Source organism: Lontra canadensis, unplaced genomic scaffold (genome assembly GCF_010015895.1).
Source record: "Lontra canadensis isolate GAN:19392208 unplaced genomic scaffold, GSC_riverotter_1.0 scaffold107, whole genome shotgun sequence".
In the NCBI taxonomy this organism is placed as follows: Eukaryota; Metazoa; Chordata; class Mammalia; order Carnivora; family Mustelidae; genus Lontra; species Lontra canadensis.
In genome coordinates, this window is record NW_022631101.1 from 315,581 (window position 1) to 334,534 (window position 18,954).

General features: G+C 50.7%; 1 protein-coding gene across 1 annotated transcript; it reads right to left on the reverse strand.

The window, feature by feature from the left end:
* Positions 1-12,563: 12,563 nt before the first annotated feature.
* LYPD5 (LY6/PLAUR domain containing 5) lies at positions 12,564-16,878 on the reverse strand. Its single transcript, XM_032839166.1, has 5 exons — positions 16,762-16,878; positions 14,632-14,760; positions 13,921-14,097; positions 13,552-13,698; positions 12,564-13,150 (listed from the first exon to the last, which is right to left on the reverse strand). The coding sequence occupies exons 1-5, from the start codon at positions 16,817-16,819 to the stop codon at positions 12,891-12,893; spliced, it is 771 nt and encodes a 256-aa protein (XP_032695057.1). The 5' UTR covers positions 16,820-16,878; the 3' UTR covers positions 12,564-12,890.
* Between the last annotated feature and the right edge of the window lie 2,076 nt (positions 16,879-18,954).

An 18,954-nucleotide genomic window follows, 5' to 3' on the forward strand; every position in this document is an offset into this window, starting at 1 on the left:
GTGTGCTGGAATGTCACTGCGTGCAGCTGTGCTGGAGAAGCACACGGGTCTGTGTGCCGTACATGGGGACACAGACCCAAACTCTGGGGAGATGCCGGTAGGGTTACACTAAACACCTTGCACACACTGACCTCTGAGACACAGCCGGTAGCCAGGCAGGCACCACTCTAGAGGGAGCTCACAGACAAGACCCCTCTCCCTCCCGTGTCAGATGTCAGGCAGGAACACGGACCCGCCAGCCATAGGGAAATGAGACACTCACGCACAGACATGTCTGGCAATGCACCAACACAGCCCACGCAGACACACCCGGAAACACCAAACCGCACACACACAGACACGCCCGGTGACAAAAACACAACCGGTGCTGGTGCCCCGCCCGGTCCGTGGCACCCATGTGATTCCCAGTCTGGGTAGAGACATGCGGGAGAGTGATAGAGACACACCCGGGCACACCCAGACACAATCAGTCACCATGCGCGTGCCCGCCGGGAGAAAACGCTGCTGCCAGCACCCTGGAGGCTGCGGCCGGGATGCCCCCCAGCTACCCGCCACCCCTGTGGCCTGGCTCTGGTCTCTCTGCACCTCTCAGGTTCTTGGGCCTTACCTAGGAATCCTCCCTCAGTCTCTCCTGCTCTAGAAGCCGCTGGGTCTGTGCTGTCTTTATCTCTGTCTCTGCCTTTCCCTGTCTCTCTTGTTCTCTCCCCCATTCCTTGACCTCTGTCTCTTCTGGCTCTGTCTCTCAGTATCTCTGACTCTCTCAGTATCTCTTCTCTCTCTCCCTCTGTGCCTCTCAGCCTCTTTGTGTCTCTCTTAGCATCTCTCTGTCTCCATCTTTGTATCCCTGTTTTCTATTTCATCCTCTCTCCTTGTCACTGTCTCTCTGTCTCCATCTCTGTCTGTGCTCTCTGTGTCCCTGCCTTTTGCTGACTCTAGGTCTCTCTATCTCTGCCTGTGACTCAGTTTCTCTGTCTCCATCTCCCTGCCTCCAGACCTCCCTTTGGACCTCTCTCTCTGGTTCTGCCTCTCTCTCTGGACCTCTCTATGCTTGGCTCTGCCTCAGCTGCTCTCTTCCATCCACCAGCACAGCCGGGGGCAGCCATGCCCTTTCTGGTTCCACCAGCCCCACTCAGGGGCAGGAGGCCAGAGACACAGGCTGCCGCTGCCCGAGTCGGAGGCCTCGAAACGGAGACTTCCAGTCACAGCCCCTGTGCCGCCATGCCTCAGTGCGGGCCCTAGTGAAAACTGATGGGGTGGGGGGAACAATCAGAGAGACTCCGAGGGGTGCAGCCAGGCGGGGAGAAGGAAGAGGAGGAGAGAATTTGAAAAAATCAAAGAGGTGGAGAGAAGAGGTGAAGGGAAAGCAGGCGCCGGGATCAGGACAGGGAAGTTAGAGCAGACAGAAGTTTCGTCTCCAAAGAGACCACAACTAAGAGAGAAAAACGGAGCGAAGGCTGGCCATGGGAGAGGCCAGGGTGGGCAGCAATGGGGTCACAGTGGGAAAGGCACTTGCCTCCAAACGGAAGTTCTGGGATGTGGGGGTCAGTCGGTAGGACACACCGCTCCAGAACCAGCTCCCTCCAGCCCAGGGAGGGGCTGAGCCAGGGGGTGGGGGTGACTCAGGGCCCCAGAGCTTCCTGTGACTCAGCCCTTGGTCCCAACCCTGAAGGGGGGAGTGGAGAGGGAGAGGGGTCTCTGTAAAAGAGAGGGAGGAGGAACACCAGAGGACCTCTCTGCCTAGGTTGCCCCCTTCAGAGGAGGTGGTGGGCTGCTGCATGAGACTTTGAGGGGAGGAGGGGACTGGGGGTGTGGACTCCTGGGTCTGAGGGAGGAGGGGCTGGAGGCCTGGACTCCTGGGTCTGAGGGAGGAAGGTTGTGGGCCTTGCTCCTGGGTCTGAGGGAGGAGGGGCTGGAGGCCTGGACTCCTGGGTCTGAGGGAGGAGGGACTGGGGGCCTGGACTCCTGGGTCTGAGGGATAGGGGGTTGGGGCCTGGACTCCTGGGTCTGAGAGAGGAGAGGGTAAGGGGAAGGACTCTGGGTCGGAAGGAAGAGGGGCTAGGGGGGCTTGAGGGGGGTGGGGCTGGATCACATACTCCTGCTCCAGGAAGGCTAGAAGAACTGATTCCAAAGTCCCTAGGACTTTTCCTTGGCCTCGTCCCAGCTGCCCCACCTTCATCCTAGCCCCATCTCCGGGCCTGGAAAGGACCCAGGTGCCTTGGGGCCCAGCCGGAAGGGGCTAAGGACAAAGGGTTGTTTAACTGGGCAGGGTGGTGGAGGGGAGAGAAGAGGGTGTCTCAGGCGGAAAGGTCACTCGTCGCCCCGGGCTTGTGCAGGGAAAGGCGGGGCTGCGCCAGGAGGAAGACATCCTTCATGAAAGTCAGAGACTTGTGGAGGCAAATCCACCACGGCTGGTCTTTTTGATTTAGGCATTTGGAGGTTTCAGGGCATGGGATACTGCCACCTAACGGTGGCTTTGGGAACTGCAGGCACCTGCTTGTCCAGCCTAGTTTCCTGTCTGCATATATTGAGCACCGACTAAGTGCCATGTCCTGCTGTAAGTATTGAGGGTGTAGTAAAAACAAAACAGACAAAATCCCTGCCCTCATGGAACTTCCATGCTAAAGAAAGTTTTGTGGTTCCGTCAATCTCTCTCACTCTGTCTGAGTCTTTGCTTCTATCTCACTGGTTTATATCCTGGTCTTTGTCTTCAAGTGCATGCGTTTTTCTCTTCTCCTTTTTGTTTCTCTCTGTTTCTGTTTACTTTATCCTTTATATATCTCTATTCGCCACCAATTAAAAATGAGGTATATTAAGTTCAATTAGCTAACATGTATTACATCATTAAAAATTATGTATATTATTTTAAGACATACATAAAATTAAATTATAAATAGTATGTAACTAAATAATTACATCTCACAATTTGGGACTCCACAGACCTTGGTTCGAATCTTGCCATGGCCACTGACTATTTTTGTGTGGAATATAGAAAACATACAGCCTGGGTTAGGGATGGACCTGTGTTCATGTCTAGCTCTGCGATCTTAGCTGTGTGTCCTGCAAAATGGGGATGATACCCATATCACAGGGATGCTTGAGAATTAGATGAATATCCACAGTCCTCAAGACAGGACCTGGTATATATTTTGTTGTTGTTTTTAGAGGGAGGCGGGGCAGAGGGAGAGAGAGAAACTTAAGCAAATGCCACGCCTAGTGCGGAGGGGGCTTCATCTCAGGACCCTGATGAGATCATGACCTGAGCTGAAATCAAGACTTGGATGCTTAACTGACTAAGCCACCCAGGCGCCCCCTGGAGCTGGTATATGATAAGCACTTGGGGTACATTGTTTCTAAAACTGGCTGCCAGTGTCTCCTGTCTGTGCTGATATGTGGCTTCGGTCTGTCTGGTTTGTGACATCTTTGTTGCACCTCGAGGTCCAGTTGTTCAGAGAACTAGAAGCTTCCACTTTTGTTCTCTCAGAACTCTAAGATGACCATGCTGTGAGCAAGCCCATGGAGAGGCCTTGCAAAGGAGAGTCAAGGCACCCTGGCCCAAAGCCCCAGTCTAGTCCCAGCTGAAGGCAGTGGCATGAGTAACCTCTGGAGAGGCGAGAAGAAATGCCCGGTCAACCCTCAGAATCTTGGGAAATAATATACTTTTTGTTTTAAGACACTAGATTTGGGACACCTGGGTGACTCAGTCAGTTAGGGGTCTGCCTTTGGCTCAGGTCATGATCTCATGGTCCTGGGATCGAGCCCTGCATCAGGCTCCCTGCTCAGCAGGGAGTCAGCTTCTCCCTCTGCTCCTACCTGCCTCATGCTCTCCCTTTCTCTCAAATGAATAAATTATTTTTTTTTTAAAAAGGACACTAGATTTTGTAGTGATTTGTTGCACAATGATAATAAAGATCATACCTTTTTGTTCACTTTTGTATTTGAAGTTTTCATAATAAAAGTATATGTATACATATGAATATTATATAGTTGATCTTCGAGGAATGGGAGGTTAGAGGTACAGATCCCCCCCCACACAGTTGAAAAATCCACATACCACTTTTGACTCCCTCCAAACTTAACTACTAGCAGCCTGGAACTACTAGTTCCAGTCAACTAGTAGTTGACTGGAAGCCTTATTGATAACATAAACCACTAATTAATGCATGTTTTGTAGGTTATATATATTATATACTGTATTCTTACAATAAAGTCAGTAGAGGAAAGAAAATGTTAAGAAAATCATAAGGAAGAGAAAATGCATCTATAGTACTGTATTTATCAAAAAAAGAAATCTGCGATAAGTGAATCTGCATAGGTCAAACCCATATTGTTCAAGGATCAACTGTGTAAATATAATGGAAATTGTACTTTATAAATTGCAGATAATATAATTTTGACTTTTTTTTTTAACCTCTGGATCTTTCTTGACTCTTTCTTCCTTTTTTTTTTTTTTAAGATTTTATTTGTCGGGTTGAGAGAGAGAGAACGAGCGGGGTGAGGGGTAGAGGAGAAGCAGACTTTCCGCTGAGCAGGGACCCTGATGTGGGACCCCATCCAGCGACTCCAGGATCACAACCTGAGCTGAAGGCAGGCGCTTAACTGACTGAGCCACCCAGGTGCCCCTTTCTTGACTCTTTCGATCTCTGTCTTTCATACTATCCGCTCTCTTTTCTCCTCTATGTCTATTCCTATCTTGCCAAAACCTTTCCTGCCATTCTTCCCTCTATTTACCCTACTCTACCACATTGGGCTTCCTGCTGATCCTCAAACCTGCCAAGCCCCTTCCTGCCTCAGGGTCTTGGCACTTGCTTGTCCCTCCAATCTCCTCATAAATCCTTCTCTCACGTCAACTAGTTCTTTACTCAAATATAGTTTCTTTCATGACCACCTCTTTAAAAATGGTCCCCTCCTTCTCCATAAAGAATCCTGTATTCTATTTAATCGCTTTGTCCTCATGGCACTTAGCATTCTCTAAATAATCCTATTTTCTTTTTTTAAAAAGATTTTATTTATTTATTTGACAGACAGATCACAAATAGGCAGAGAGGCAGGCAGAGAGAGAGGGGGGGAGGCAGGCTCCCTGCCAAGGAGCAGAGACCCCGATGCGGGACTCGATCCCAGGACCCTGGGATCATGACCTAAGCCGAAGGCAGAGGCTTTAACCCACTGAGCCACCCAGGCACCCCAATAATCCTATTTTCTTATTTGTCTAATTGGGACAGGGATCTTGTTGTTCCCAGTGTTCAGAACAGCGCTGGCAGTAAGAGATGCCCAGTGGATATTTGTGAAGGAATGCTCTTATTCAATGGTACCGATTGGCCATCCTTTGACTCTACCTTCTTACCCTGTTCCACACTGTCCTAGAGATGGGAAGGATGTCATTTCTCCATTTCTGTGTCCTTTGTCCCTCCACCCAGATAGTTGAAGTTGCTGTCTGTGGTTCTGAGACCCAATGCGACAGATCTGTCCTTGGTGCTGATTAGGGCTCCCACTTCCATGAAGCTGGAGAGGTCAAACAAATCTTGCGCAAGGAGTGATGTGTGTCTGATCCATCCAGGCATTGGAACTTCTGCATCACGGAGAGAAGGCAGACATCTGAGTTCCAAAGGGAGGGAGTACCTGGGTCACTGTGTGTTCAGTAGATATCTGTCCTAACTATTTATGTGCTCGTCTATTCATGTATACATACATTCATGTATATACTTTTTATTTTGGAAAACTTCAAAGATACAGAAGTGAAAAGACGAGTATAATAAACTGCCATGTACCCACTTAACAACGACCATCTCATGGCTAATAACATTTCACCTCCACCCACTTCCTCACTTCCTCTATTATTTTAATGTAAATCCCAGACATGATATCATTTAATTATATGTCGTAGTTTGAATTTTGTTTCTTTTCATTGAGGTATGGCTTACACATTGTAAAGTTTGCAAATCTTAAGTGTACAGATTGACGCTGTTCTACCTGCATATGGACATGTGTGACCAGCACCAAATCAAGCCATGGGGCATCCCTATTGTCACAGCAAGGTCTCTTATACTCCCCACTGACACACCAGGAATGGTCACTATTCTGACCTCTATCACCAAAGATTAAAAAGCCACAATATGGAAGTCCAAAGACCTGGACTCTGGCCTTAACTTTGCTGTTAGCATTTTTTTTTTGGTATGAAATGTACCATATGTGCAGAAGTACATAACATTCAGAGGTATATTTTGGACAAATAAGTGTATTGTGAATGCCCAAGAAATCAACCTGGACACCCAAAGAGAATACTGCTACTCCCCAGAATCTTCCTGGATGCCCCTTTATGACAACATTCCCTTCCCAATTTCCAGAGGAAACCACTATCCCCACTTACAAGGAACTTGACTCCTCCTACCCCACAACCCTCACACACGGTGCTTTCTTTGTTCTCCTTCTCTCCCCGACCCTTCAACCCTATGTGGCCCCTGGCCCTTTGACCATGAGTGAGAGACCACCTCCTCTCTCTTCTCCCTGTCTCCAGTCTCACTCTCCCTGGTCTGTCCCCTGCATGGTCACAGGAACAGCTTCCCATCACTGGGCTTCCACCCTGCCTTTCCCCTGCTCTAAGCCCTTCCACTGATCCCCACTGGTTGTAGGGAAAAGTTCAGGGGACTTTATCTTCACCTGACATTCCAGATCATTCAGGGACCCTGCCACCCTTTTCATCCTCATCCACATTCCTCACACTGTATACACAAACCAAGCCTTTGTGGGTGCTGTCCCTTCTACCTAGAACGCTTTTCCCCCAGCTGCTTTGTCAATTACTATTAGTTACTGAGACGTCTGCTCAGAGATTAATTCCTGTCCATAGCCTTCCCTGGTCTTCTCCTTTGGAGCTCCCTTAGACCCTCATACCTCCTGCTTTACCACTCATGAGCCTCTGGGTTTTTCATTGTCTTCTTCCAGACCAGGGAGGCAGGGTTGAACCTGACTCATTACTGGGTCCCTGGCATGATCCAGCTCAGAATAGATTATGAATGTTTGCTGACTGTCCCTGCTGCAGGTCTCTCTGTATCTTACTTGCTCCTGCCTTTGTCCCAGTATCTTCTCACAATGTAGCACACATTTCCTGAGGCCTTGGCATGGGCTGGTCCCTCTGCCTGGATGTTGTCCCCCACTTTGTCTGCATGATGACCTTCTACTCATCCTTCAGGACCAAGCACAGGTTTGATCCTCTGTGAAGCCACCCTGATGTTTCATTGCCTCAACCCTCAATCAGAAGTTTCTTCTTTACCTGTTAGCCCTTTCAGCCCAAGATCCCTGATCTGTCTGGGGACTTATGGCCATCTGGTTGGTAGCCTGCATCCCCCACCAGACCAAGAATTCCTCAAGGGTAGGAGTCACCAGAATTGCCCAGCACAGAAGAATGAATCACAAATGTTTGTGGACTCTCTCCTGAGATTACTTCTACTTCCGTGTTCTTTGTCTTTGAACTAGCTAGTCCCTCTCCCTGGAATGCTATTCCCTTCTCTGTCCCTATGGCTTGCTTCAAGACCTGCCATCAGGTTCTTCTCTCTCTGGAACCAGCTCCATTACATCCCTCTCCAACTCTGTCTCCTTTTGTACATGCGGATCCCTCCTCCACAGGCTTGTGGCTGTCTGGGGGTGGACCTACCTCCCTTGCCTCAGATTCAGAGCTCCTCCAGGCCTGGGAGTCACCTCTATGGCCCCTGTACAGAGGACCACGATGAATGATGGATACCGACGTGTTTCAGAGTAGGTTTCGTGAATTGATGCTGTTCCCTTACCACCTTTCAGCTTCTGTTCCAAGACCCGTGTCTGAAGTGGTCATCTGTGTGTAAGTGGACACTTGGAGGATTAAGGGCTCTCCTTTCTTCTCCCACCTTATATAAACTTCCTCCCGAGGACTGCAGAATGTCTTCCCCTCCCCTGAGTGTTGCACACAGTGTTGCTTTTGACCAGGGACCTCTTTGTACAGTGAATGAAGTGTGGCAATGGGCTCATGCCCATGGATTTCACTGATCTCACCTCATATTCCATCACCTAAAAGAAGCTGGCCTGAGAAGACAGTGGGGTGACTGAGTTATTGTTGCCCACTGGGAGTCAACACCCTGAAAGGATGGTGCTCCATCTTATAAGATACAGGATAAGCTTTGAGGTGATGAGCATTTAACAGGGCTGTCTCCCCACAGCCAGAACACATGGGTCTGGGTATCAAAGGGTGGCGGTGGGGGGGGTTTCCTCTCACTGTTACACCTACTGCCCACTTGCAGAATTTTTATTTCCTGTTCCCATGACCTTGAGCTCTGCTTGTTTGGAGGTCTTTGTTCCCAAGGAAAGAATGTTTCCACTAGAGGACACAGCAGTGGTTCCTCTAAATTGAAGGAGAGACTGCCACCTGGGCATTTTGGACTCCTCTTCATGCCACTGAACAAGTAGGCATGTCTGGAACCCAAAGAATTCTCAGGGACACTTCTTTAAATAAAGATTTTTTATTTATTTGACAGAGAGAGATCACAAGTAGGCAGAGAGGCAGACAGAGAGAGAGGAAGGGAAGCAGCCTCCCTGTTGAGCAGAGAGCCCAATGCGGGGCTCGATCCCAGGACCCCGGGATCATGACCCAAGCCGAAGGCAGAGGCTCAACCCACTGAGCCACCCAGGTGCCCCTCTCAGGGACACTTCTTAGAGATTCCATGTCCAATAGTTGGGGGGGGGGAGGAAAGAAAAGAAAAACAGGATCACTAAGGATTTAGACCTTTCAGGAATGAGTGTTTGGGTCACCTGCCTAGTTTAAGGACACTCTCCAGCTGAGGGCAAAGGAAACTTGGAATGAGTAAGAGAAAAAGGAAATCATACATATCAACTATGGCCTTGTGACCAGTTACAAAAATGTGAACTATGGATACACATGTTTTCTTCTTCATTTGTTTTTTCCCCTCCATCCCTCCCTCTCTTCCTTTCTTCCTTTTTTATCTTTCCATCTATCTATCATCTATCTACTAACTTCTTTGAATCTTGTCTCTTCTTTCCCTTTATTATTTCATATAAGGATTCATAGTGGGGGTGGTCCTGACGTTCATAAAAGGAAATTTGGTCAATAGCGTCCATGCTACATCTCCACTGCCTTTTCCTTCTCATCAAGACCAGCTATTTCTGGGGGCGCCTGGGTGGCTCAGTGGGTTGGGCCTCTGCCTTCGGCTCAGGTCATGATCTCAGGGTCCTGGGATCGAGCCCCGCATTGGGCTCTCTGCTCAGTTGGGAGCCTGCTTCCCCCGCCCCCCCCCCAGCCTGCTGCTCTGCCTACTTGTGATCTCTGTCTGTCAAATAAATAAATAAAATCTTTAAAAAAAAACCCAGCTATTTCTGCACTGCAATTAGGAAATAACAATAATTAGTTGTTGGGTGAGTAGTAAAAAGGGGTTAGGTGACCACAGATCAAGAACACAGATGTATGTGAAGGGATAGGCAGAATGAAGTATGTGCAAATTTAAGTCCATTCAGTCAGAATGCAGATAGTAACAATACTAAACATCATTTGGGTAAGTCACAACCAATCAACACATTTCCTGGACTTATTCACTCAGGCGCTTCTTTTCATTTAACACATTACCTAACAGGCAAGTGTTCATGTCATGAGATGGTTAACTGAAGTCTTCTTTATCCCTTTGTTTATCAGCTGTAACCAAATAAGTAACTTCAAGAAAGGGTGTACATTTTATTCCTCACCACCCCTCATTTGCCATTTCTGCACCAAGAAAGCATTTAAAATTTTTTTCAACCTTTTATGGAAAATGATATACATAGAGAAAGGACACAAATCATCAGCAAAGAGCAGGGTGAATTCTTGGATTGAGAAACACAGGACCAGGGTTCCCTGGGTGGCTCAGTCATTAAGTGTCTGCCTTTGGCTCGAGTCATGATCCTGGGGTCCTGGGATCGAGCCCTGCATTGGGCTCCCTGCTCAGCAGGAAGCCTGCTTCTCCCTCTCCCACTCCCCCTGCTTGTGTTCCCTCTCTCACTATGTCCTTCTCTGTCAGATAAATAAATAAAATCTTAAAAAAAAAAGAAACTCAGGAGAAGATCCCAGAAATCCCCTTGTCCCCTCTTTCAGTCACCAAGTATCCTGACTTTTTTTTTTTATTTTTATTGATTGGTTGATTTTAGAGAGAGAGAGAGTGAGCGAGCACACACACAAATGGGGAGAGGGGCAGAGGGACAGGGAGAGAATCTCATGCAGACTCTCCACTGAGCACAGAACCTGACGTGGAGCTCAATACCAGGACCCTGGGATCATGACCTGGGCTGAAGACAGTCTCCCTAACTGACAGAGCCACCCAGGTGCCCCAGACACAGGGATCTTTTTAAAACATACACAAGATGACACACCGTATGATATTCCATTTATATGACGTTCAATATTAGGCAGAATTGCTGTATGATAGAAGTCAGAATAATGGCTCCCTCCTGGTAGAAGTGCCTGTGAAGGGCTACAGGGAAGGCTTTGTGGACAGGGACAGGAAATGTTCTGTATCTTGATCTAGTGGAAATTACACTGGTGTATACATGTGGAAAAATGGCACATTGCGCATTTTACTATGTTTTACATTTCAGTGAAAAAGTTATATATTATATGTAATTATATACATATAATTATATCTGTATAATACATAACATTATGTGCACACTACATAAGACATAATAATACAGTCTACATATACTATTAGATGATATGTATTTATGTGAAATGTGGCATCTCCCTGCTATAAATTCTCCAATAGATTCTGTATCAGAATGGGATCAACCAGAAAAGCAGAACTAGCCAGAGATATAAAGATAAGGGATTTATGGAGGCTTATGTGATTGTGTGGGCTGGCCAGGCCAGTTCAGAATCCACAGGGCAGGCTGGCAGGAGAGGTGGGCTGGAGCTCTTGGGCACCGGCAGAAGATGCTGACCACGGGTGGATTTCTCTTTCAGGCAAACCTTAGCTCTGCTTTTAAGGCATTTTTTTGCTGGCTGACCCAGGCCCACCCAGGTGATCTTGGATAATCTCCCTTATTCATAGTCACCTGAGCAGAGACTATAATATCCACATCTACAAAATACCTTCGTACTTACACTGAGATTAGTGTTTGAGTGACTGACTGAGATGGAGCCTAGCCAAGCGGACACATCAGACTGACTTCAAATCACATTTGTAATAAAACCCAAAGTCTGCCTTCCACACTTGAAAGGTCAGTTTCTTGAGGCACCCGGGTGGGTCAGTAGGTTAAGTGTCTGCCTTTGGTTCAGGTCATGATCCCCGGGGTCCTGGGATCAAGTCCCATGTCAGGATCCCTGCTCAGCCTGCTTCTCCCTCTCCCTCTGCAGCTCCCCCAGCTTGTGCTCTCTCTCTCCCTCTCTCTCTCTCTCCCCACCTCGGTCAAATAAATAAATAAATAAAATCTAAAAAAAAAAAGTCAGTTTCTTGAAGGTGGGGACTTTTGCCTGTTACCTTCACTGTTGTATGCCTAGAAACTAGGACAGTGCCTGGCAAGTGGCAGGTTCTCAGTAAATGCGATGAATGAATGGATATTGACATTCAGTTTCTCCTTCTATGTCAGGATGTGTAGACCTCTAGAGCACGTCTCCCCTTGACCTCACAGGAAGGTAGGAGCATCTCTGAGACGACTTCCTCTTCATTAAGGAAGTTAGAAGATGTGGGGATTGCTTTTGCCACTTACTCTGAAAATCACTGCCTCTAACTGGGTCCTGGGCAATTTGGCTGCCAAACGGGGATGAAAGTCCCTTTCTTGGGTGCCTCTCTGGGTCATTGGGAGGATCAAGTCGGGGACAGAATGTGGAAGGACCTTGTAAAGCACGGGGACAAGAGGACACATTGTGGGATCCCATGTTTATGTATACACATCTCCCTGCCCTGTGTTCCTTCCTCCCTCTGGATCTGTGTCCAGGCTGTTGCCTCCTCCTGGAATGCCCTTCCTCCCCCTTCTCTTTGCCAAGACCTCTTTATCCTTTAGGAGTTGGCTTAGGAATCACTTCTTCCAGGACGTCTCCTCCGGTCTCCACAGATTGGAGAATTTTTCCTGGTTCAGCTTCGCCTCAAGTGCCTTTCTGTCAAATCATCAACACCTGTGTGTTTGGGAGGTAGCATTGCTTAGCGGCTAATGGGGCTGGGAGTCACACTCCTGGCTGTCCATTCACTAGATAAACGGACACGAGCACCTGCCTCACCTCTCATTTGCTCATGGGCATTGTGATAATAGCCCAACTCATGCTGGGTGGCTGTTGTGTCCTAGGTAGTCCACAGTCATGTCATTAAATTCTGAACACAACCCCTGCGGAGTAGGGCTTGTCATTAGTGTAGGTTTTATTATTGCCTCTGCCTTATAGGTGAGGAAACAGGTGCAGAGAACTTGAGTAACTCACCCCAGGCTAGACGGTAGCGCTGGGATTTGAACCCATGCAGACTGGCTCCAGAGTCTGAGCTCCTAGCTCCGAGGATATGCTGCCTCTCGAAAATCTCGTGATGATACGAATAAAGACATTACTGTAGCTCCACACTGGCTCCAGGGGGAGGAAACTGGGTCCAGTGGGGTGCCAGGGTGTCACTGGTGTTCGGTAAGAGCCATTGTCAGGATGGCCCTTCATGTGGGCCAGGATGTGGCTGTTCCTCCCCACCCTGGGATGATGGGGACCTTTCCCAATTTCTCCCAGGCCTGCTGATCAGGTTTGGGCAGGGCAGGGGTAGGGAAGAGGGGGCGTGGTGGTGGCAGAGAGAGACAGGAGTGCAACTCTTGTGTGACACCATTTCCCAGTGAGCCACATTACAGAGGCTGAAGTTTCTAGAAGTGGGTGCGTGCCTGCCCCAGCAAACTGTTCAGGAAGAGGCTGGAGGAGCTGTCTAAGGGAGGGGAGCGAGGGGTCCTCCCAGAGTGCCCAGCAGCAGGGGGACCACGAGGAGTGGTGCCATGACGAGGGCTGCCTGGGAAGGGGCAGTGGCCGCGGCAGTGGTGAAGGACTGGGTCACAGAGTCCCTGTTGCAGAGGTGCCCCTCACAGCAAGAGCCCTGCAGGTCGATGTTGGTCCAGGGGCTGGAGGTGCCCTTGATGGTGCAGGAGGGCCGGTGGCAGGTTCTGATGTACACAGGGACTGAGAAATTGCCTAGATGGGGGACAGTGAGGAGGGGGTCAGAACTGAGGAAGGCAGCAGTACCTGAACCTCCACCTCAGAGGCCCGGGCCACGACTGGGTCCTCAGACTTGCCTCTCCTCAGACTAGACCCTGCCTCCTCCCTCAGAACAGGGCATAGCTTCCTCCTTCAGAGGAGGCCATCCCTTTATCCTTCCAGATCAGGGCTCTCTCCTGTCTCAGACCCGAGCCATGCCTCCTTCCTCTGACCAGGGCCATGCTTCTCCCTCAAAGGAGAGCCATGGCTCTTCCCTACAGCCACGCATCCTCCTTCAGACCACAGCAGTCTCCCTGTCAGGCCTGTCCCGTGCCTCTACCCTCAGGCCTGCCCTTCACATCCTTTGCCCAGGCTCTGCCCTGCTCCCAGCCCCTCACCGACGGTCATTTTGCCATTGCCCTGGAAGCAGACGCTTTGGTCCTGGTGACAGTGGACCCGTCGAGACTTCTCCGGGGTGCAGTCCTCTGGGTGGATCCCCAAGCAGGCGTAGCACTGCAAGCCGCTGAGAGTTGGCGGATTGGGCGCTGGCAAAAGAGCGTAGACGCACACTCACGTAATGGTTGCGTGGTAGGTCGGTCCTGTGGGCTGCGCACTGCGTCGCGTGCTGGCCTGGCCTGATTTAGGCGAAGGCTCGAAGCCCAGCGCTAGGGAGTAGGTGCCCGGTGGAGGCCACGCCCCTGCCCTGCCCTAGCCGGCACGGAGGGGCCGCCCTCTCAACCCACCCCGGGCCTTGCCCTCTGGCTCACCCGGGCTCAGATTGGGGATGGAGTCGTGGGTCATGAGGTCGGTGTTGCACAAGTCAGTGACGCAGCCTCGCACCACCGAGTAGTCCGGCGGCAGCGCGTGGTCGTCGGACAGCATTCGGCCCGTAGGCGGGCCTGTCCAGCAGCCCTTCTGCACCATGGTCACCGAGGCGCGGTACCCTGGGGGCAGGAGGGGACGGGGGCCTGGTGCGCTGCCTCGTCCCAGCCTTCTTCCCCCTCTCCTCCTAACTTCCAGGCTCGGCCCCTCTAGGTTTCAATCTCTCCCTCCTCCTCCGCTCTTCTCTGGCGCTCACCTCGCCTCTCCCGGCTGCCCTTCCCTTTCCTCTCTCTTCCTGCAAACTCCAAACTCCATTTCCCCTACTCTCCCTAGGCCTTTTCCCCTCAGCAACCCCTTCCCAGCCCCTCACCCCCACGTTCTCCCCTCCAGTCTCTTCCTCAAGGCTCCCACTGTCTCCTTCTGCCCCACCTCACCCCCCTCATCCTTCCAGGTCTTTCTCCCCTCCTTCCTCCTCCCTCCCTCTCCCTCCCCTCTCTGTCTTTAGCTCTGCCCTTCTCTTGTCTCCAATCTCCCCAAACCCTTGGCTCTTCCCCTCCTCCCTCTCCCTCCCTAATCTCTCATCCCTGACTCTGCCTCCAACCCTTGGTCTTCCGTAAGCGCTTCTCCTTTTCAAGGTGCCACTTCTTGTCCCTCACCAGTGTCCAGGGACAAGACAGCCTCAGAGCATCCATGGGGACAGGAGACATTGTGGAATTTCATGCCATTGAGGTCAAAGGGCCCGAAGTAGATGTGTTGAAAGTTGTAGCATTGTCGGGCCTGGGATGCTGCGGAGAGAAGCAGTGTGGGTGGGGTGAATGGAGCTCTGTTGGGTGTGGGGGGCAGGTGGGAGAGGATCCTGTTCCAGGAACTCCCCCAGAGCTCCCCCTAGCAAATGACAGTCTCACCCGCTGTGCTCTGAGAGGAGCCAGGCCTTGCTGCCTGGAGAACTAGCCATGCTAAGATTCAGGCCTTCACGTCAGTCAGGCTTGGTGGGCCGCCCTGATGCAGTGCGCAGCCCATATGACTGTACCTCACAACCACTGCTGTGGTTGGTCATGGCAGTGTCTACCTCCTGGCAGACTAATGGCCTCTGTGCACCTGCCAGTCCAGTTTCCCTCCCTCAGCTGTTCAGGATCTCCACCCTCTTCCAGGAAGCACACTAAGATTAAATAAAGGAGGAAGTGATTCACTCCTGCTCTGCCTGTCCCTCTCCCAACTAAACTCAGGATGTCCAGCAGCACTAAAAGGCCGTGGGTAGAAATCAGACTCCAGCACAGGCAATGGGATGTGCAGTCTCGCACTACAAACGTACACACGGAGCCAGCCCCAGCACCACTCACACGAAACACTTAAAACACTGACATAAGCACCGAATAACAGGATTGACACAGGTTCATGCCAGTCTCACACCCATGCACAGAATATCCCGAGCATGCATGTGGAGTTCTGTATTCGCACATAAAATAAGTACCACCCAGACCCGCCCATGGAAACTCCCCCACACAAGACACATGCAAGATCATACCAAACACAAGAGAAGGATGCGGATACAGGAAAGAAACAACATGCAGAGATCCAGGGACATAAGAAGTCACACCCAGAGAGAGACAAGTATGGCCTCAAGAATCATAGACACAGGGCGCCTGGGTGGCTCAGTGGGTTAAGCCACTGCCTTCAGCTCAGGTCATGATCCCAGAGTCCTGGAATCGAGTCCAGCATCCGGCTCCCTGCTCCATGGGGAGGCTGCTTCTCCCTCTGACCTTCTCCTCTCTCACGCGCTCTCTCACTATCTCTCTCAAGTGAATACATAAAATCTTAAAAAAAAAAAATCATAGGAACACAAACAAAATCAGAGACCGCAATCCTGCGAAGTTACAGATACTAAAACGAGACCCACAAAAACATACAATTTTAAACCGTAGACAGATCCAAGACAGACAGACACGCTGCAGTACCCAGGCGCATGCGCACAGACACAAATGCCGGCCTGCCAGTCACAGGGCTCGACAAACACAGAGACACAGACATGCAAAATTATATGCATGTCTCTTTTAAAATAAAAGAAAGTGAAACTCAAACAAAAACAGACCCAGAAGCATTTGTTCAAACACCTGTTCACACATGAAATCCGGTGCAGAGAAACACACGGGCACACACAGAAATCGGATTCTTTTCTGTGGTTGGGCACACGCACAGTGGGTGGGCCACAGGCTTAGTTTCCTCTCTGGAGACACTTCGGTCCTGACATGAGTATGTCTCTGTCTTTTCCCAAACTGGGGGAAGGCGTTGCCTGAGGGTGAGGGCCAATGTTCCCTGCCAGTTCTGGAAAGAGCCCCCAGGGTTCCCTAGAAGTACCCTCGAACAGAGGCATGTGGAGGATGCGAGGCTGCCGTGGGGGCAAGAGATGACTGATGGAGAACAGAGGAGAAGACACATGAGAAGGACATAGTCTCCAAGTGGCTCCTCCACCAAGATCCGAGGTCCAGGCCCCCAGACCCTCCTCCCTCAGACCCAAGGGTCCAGGCCCCCAGGCCCTCCTCCCTCAGACCCAGGAGTCCAGGCCCCCAGGCCCTCCTCCCTCAGACCCAGGGGTCCAGGCCCCCAGCCCCTCCTCCCTCAGACCCAAGGGTCCAGGCCCCCAGGCCTCCTCCCTCAGACCCAGGGGTCCAGGCCCCCAGCCTCTCCTCTCTCAGACAGAGGAGTCCAGGCCCCAGTCCTTCCTCCCTCAGACCTAGGTGTCTGACCCCCTCCCCACTTCTTAACACTGTCTCCAAAAGTCTGGGTACCTGTTAGGCAGAACACAGCCCCAAAGAGGCAGAGCAGTATGGTTCTGGGGACTTCCATTGCCCGCTTGTGGAGCTGAGCTGAGACACTGAGGACAGCTCCTCCTGCTCTGATTTCAGTCTGGCTGGTTCTCCTTGCTGAGCCCCAGGCATCCCGGCTCTCCAGCCTGCTCGGGATTCCTCCACCCCCGCCCTTCCTGGTCTCCTCCTAGGTAATCATGATGGGGCCATGATGAAGTCCTCGGTGCTGGGAGTGGGATTGGGGTCTGGATTTCTGGGGCTGAGGGATGAGGGAGCTAGAGCGCTATAACCCTTAATTTGGGGGGATTTGTTATTTGCAGGCTTCCTTGATTTCTCTTCTCTACTCTACTGGAACACACATTCTGCATAAACATACACACACACACACCCTCCAATGCTGGGGGCCATGTCTCCAGACCCAGAGACACAAACATCACCTCCTCCTAGAAGCCTCTTCTGATCCCGATCTCCCCCTCTCATCCACCCACTCTTAGCCTCAGGCATCTCCCTGTCTCCCAGCCCTGGTAACCCCGGGTTGGACTGCGTCTGTCTCCTCCATCAGGCTGAGAACTCCTCAGAAGACACAGGGATGTTTGCAGTGTATGAACGAATGAACCAATTAATGTACAGAGAACCAGAGAGAGACAGACAGACAGATGGAGAGGCAGTTAGACAGATGCAGAAAGACAGTCATACTCCGTGTGGACAGGTGTAAATGTAGACGCCCAGACAAACCCAGACATGAAGGGGGACACCCTGATGAACAGAACATGTCCTTAATAAATGTTTATTAGATTAGTAAATGAATGAATAAGAAAACATTGGAGGATATAGAGACCTAGGCAAACAAGCAGAGGGACCCGGTATCCCCCGAGGACACAGATCCTAGTGGACACCCAGACACGGGGCAGTGGGGACCTGCAGACGATGGCCCTGCAGGCAGCCGGAGCTGGGGCAGAGACCCCAGTCAGCACCTCCTGACCTGCCTCACTTCAGCCCCTTGGCAGAGCTGCTTGCGGGGCCCTGCTGGGATCACACCCCTCCCTGTGCTGCACAGGGTGAGCACCAGGTCTGTGCAGAGACCTCAAGCCAGAGACCCTCGGGTGGATGGGATGGAGTTGACATAACAGCAGGGATCAGGATGGCCTCATGAGTCCCCTGAGCTTGACTAAATTTTACACAGCTTTCTTCCTGACTACAGGCCCCTGACCTCCTTTTCCTTAGGGACTGTGTATTAGAAAAGTTGGCATTGCATATTCTTTCTCTGTCTCTTTGAAATGTAGATAGGTCTTCTCCCAGCATCTCAGCAGTTTTGCAACCCTGGAATGTCTTTCTCAGGGACCTGGGAGCCATCCCTTTGAAAAGTCCTCATGGGGCGCCTGGGTGGCTCAGTGGGTTAAAGCCTCTGCCTTTGGCTCAGGTCATGACCCCAGGGTCCTGGGGGGCATCAGGCTCTCTGCTCAGCGGGGAGCCTGCTTCCTCCTCTCTCTGCCTGCCTCTCTGCCTACTTGTGATCTCTGTCAAGTAAATAAATAAAATCTTTTAAAAATTAAAAAAAAAAAGTCCTCGCTGAGGAAGAGAGCAGCGCCCATCCCTCCCCCACCCCCCACCTGCCCCCCCATGTCCCAGGCTCTGTGGCAGGGTAGGAGCTGAACTTGAATAAGGGACAGTTAACAAATGGCCTTATCACAGAGAACAACACTTGGAAACTCAGAAATAAGTCAGTGCTGAATGCGTCCCAGCTCTTCCATCATCCACTAACACCCTGTCACTTACCTGTCCAGACCTTAAAAACCTTCCCCTATCTTGTTTTGGTGGAGTGAGCTCAGTCTCTCTCCTCTATTGTCATAGGGTTTGTTTGTTTGTTTGTTTGTTTTGTTCCTTTAAGTAGCTCCACACGGAACATGGAGCCCAACAGGGGGCTTGAACCCATGACCCTGAGACCAAAACCTGAGCCAAGATAAAAAATCAAACGCTTTTTCAACTGAGCCACCCAGCAACCCTGCCATATGGAATAAAGTCTTCTGTCCCCTTTTAACTTTGGTGAAATTTTCAGTGACAGCAGACACCCAGGCAGTGTGGACACACAACACATTCTGAACTCTCATAGGCATGGTCACCCTCTTGCCAAATCGCTGTCCCTCCCATCAGGCATCACTTCCTCGGACCTGTTTT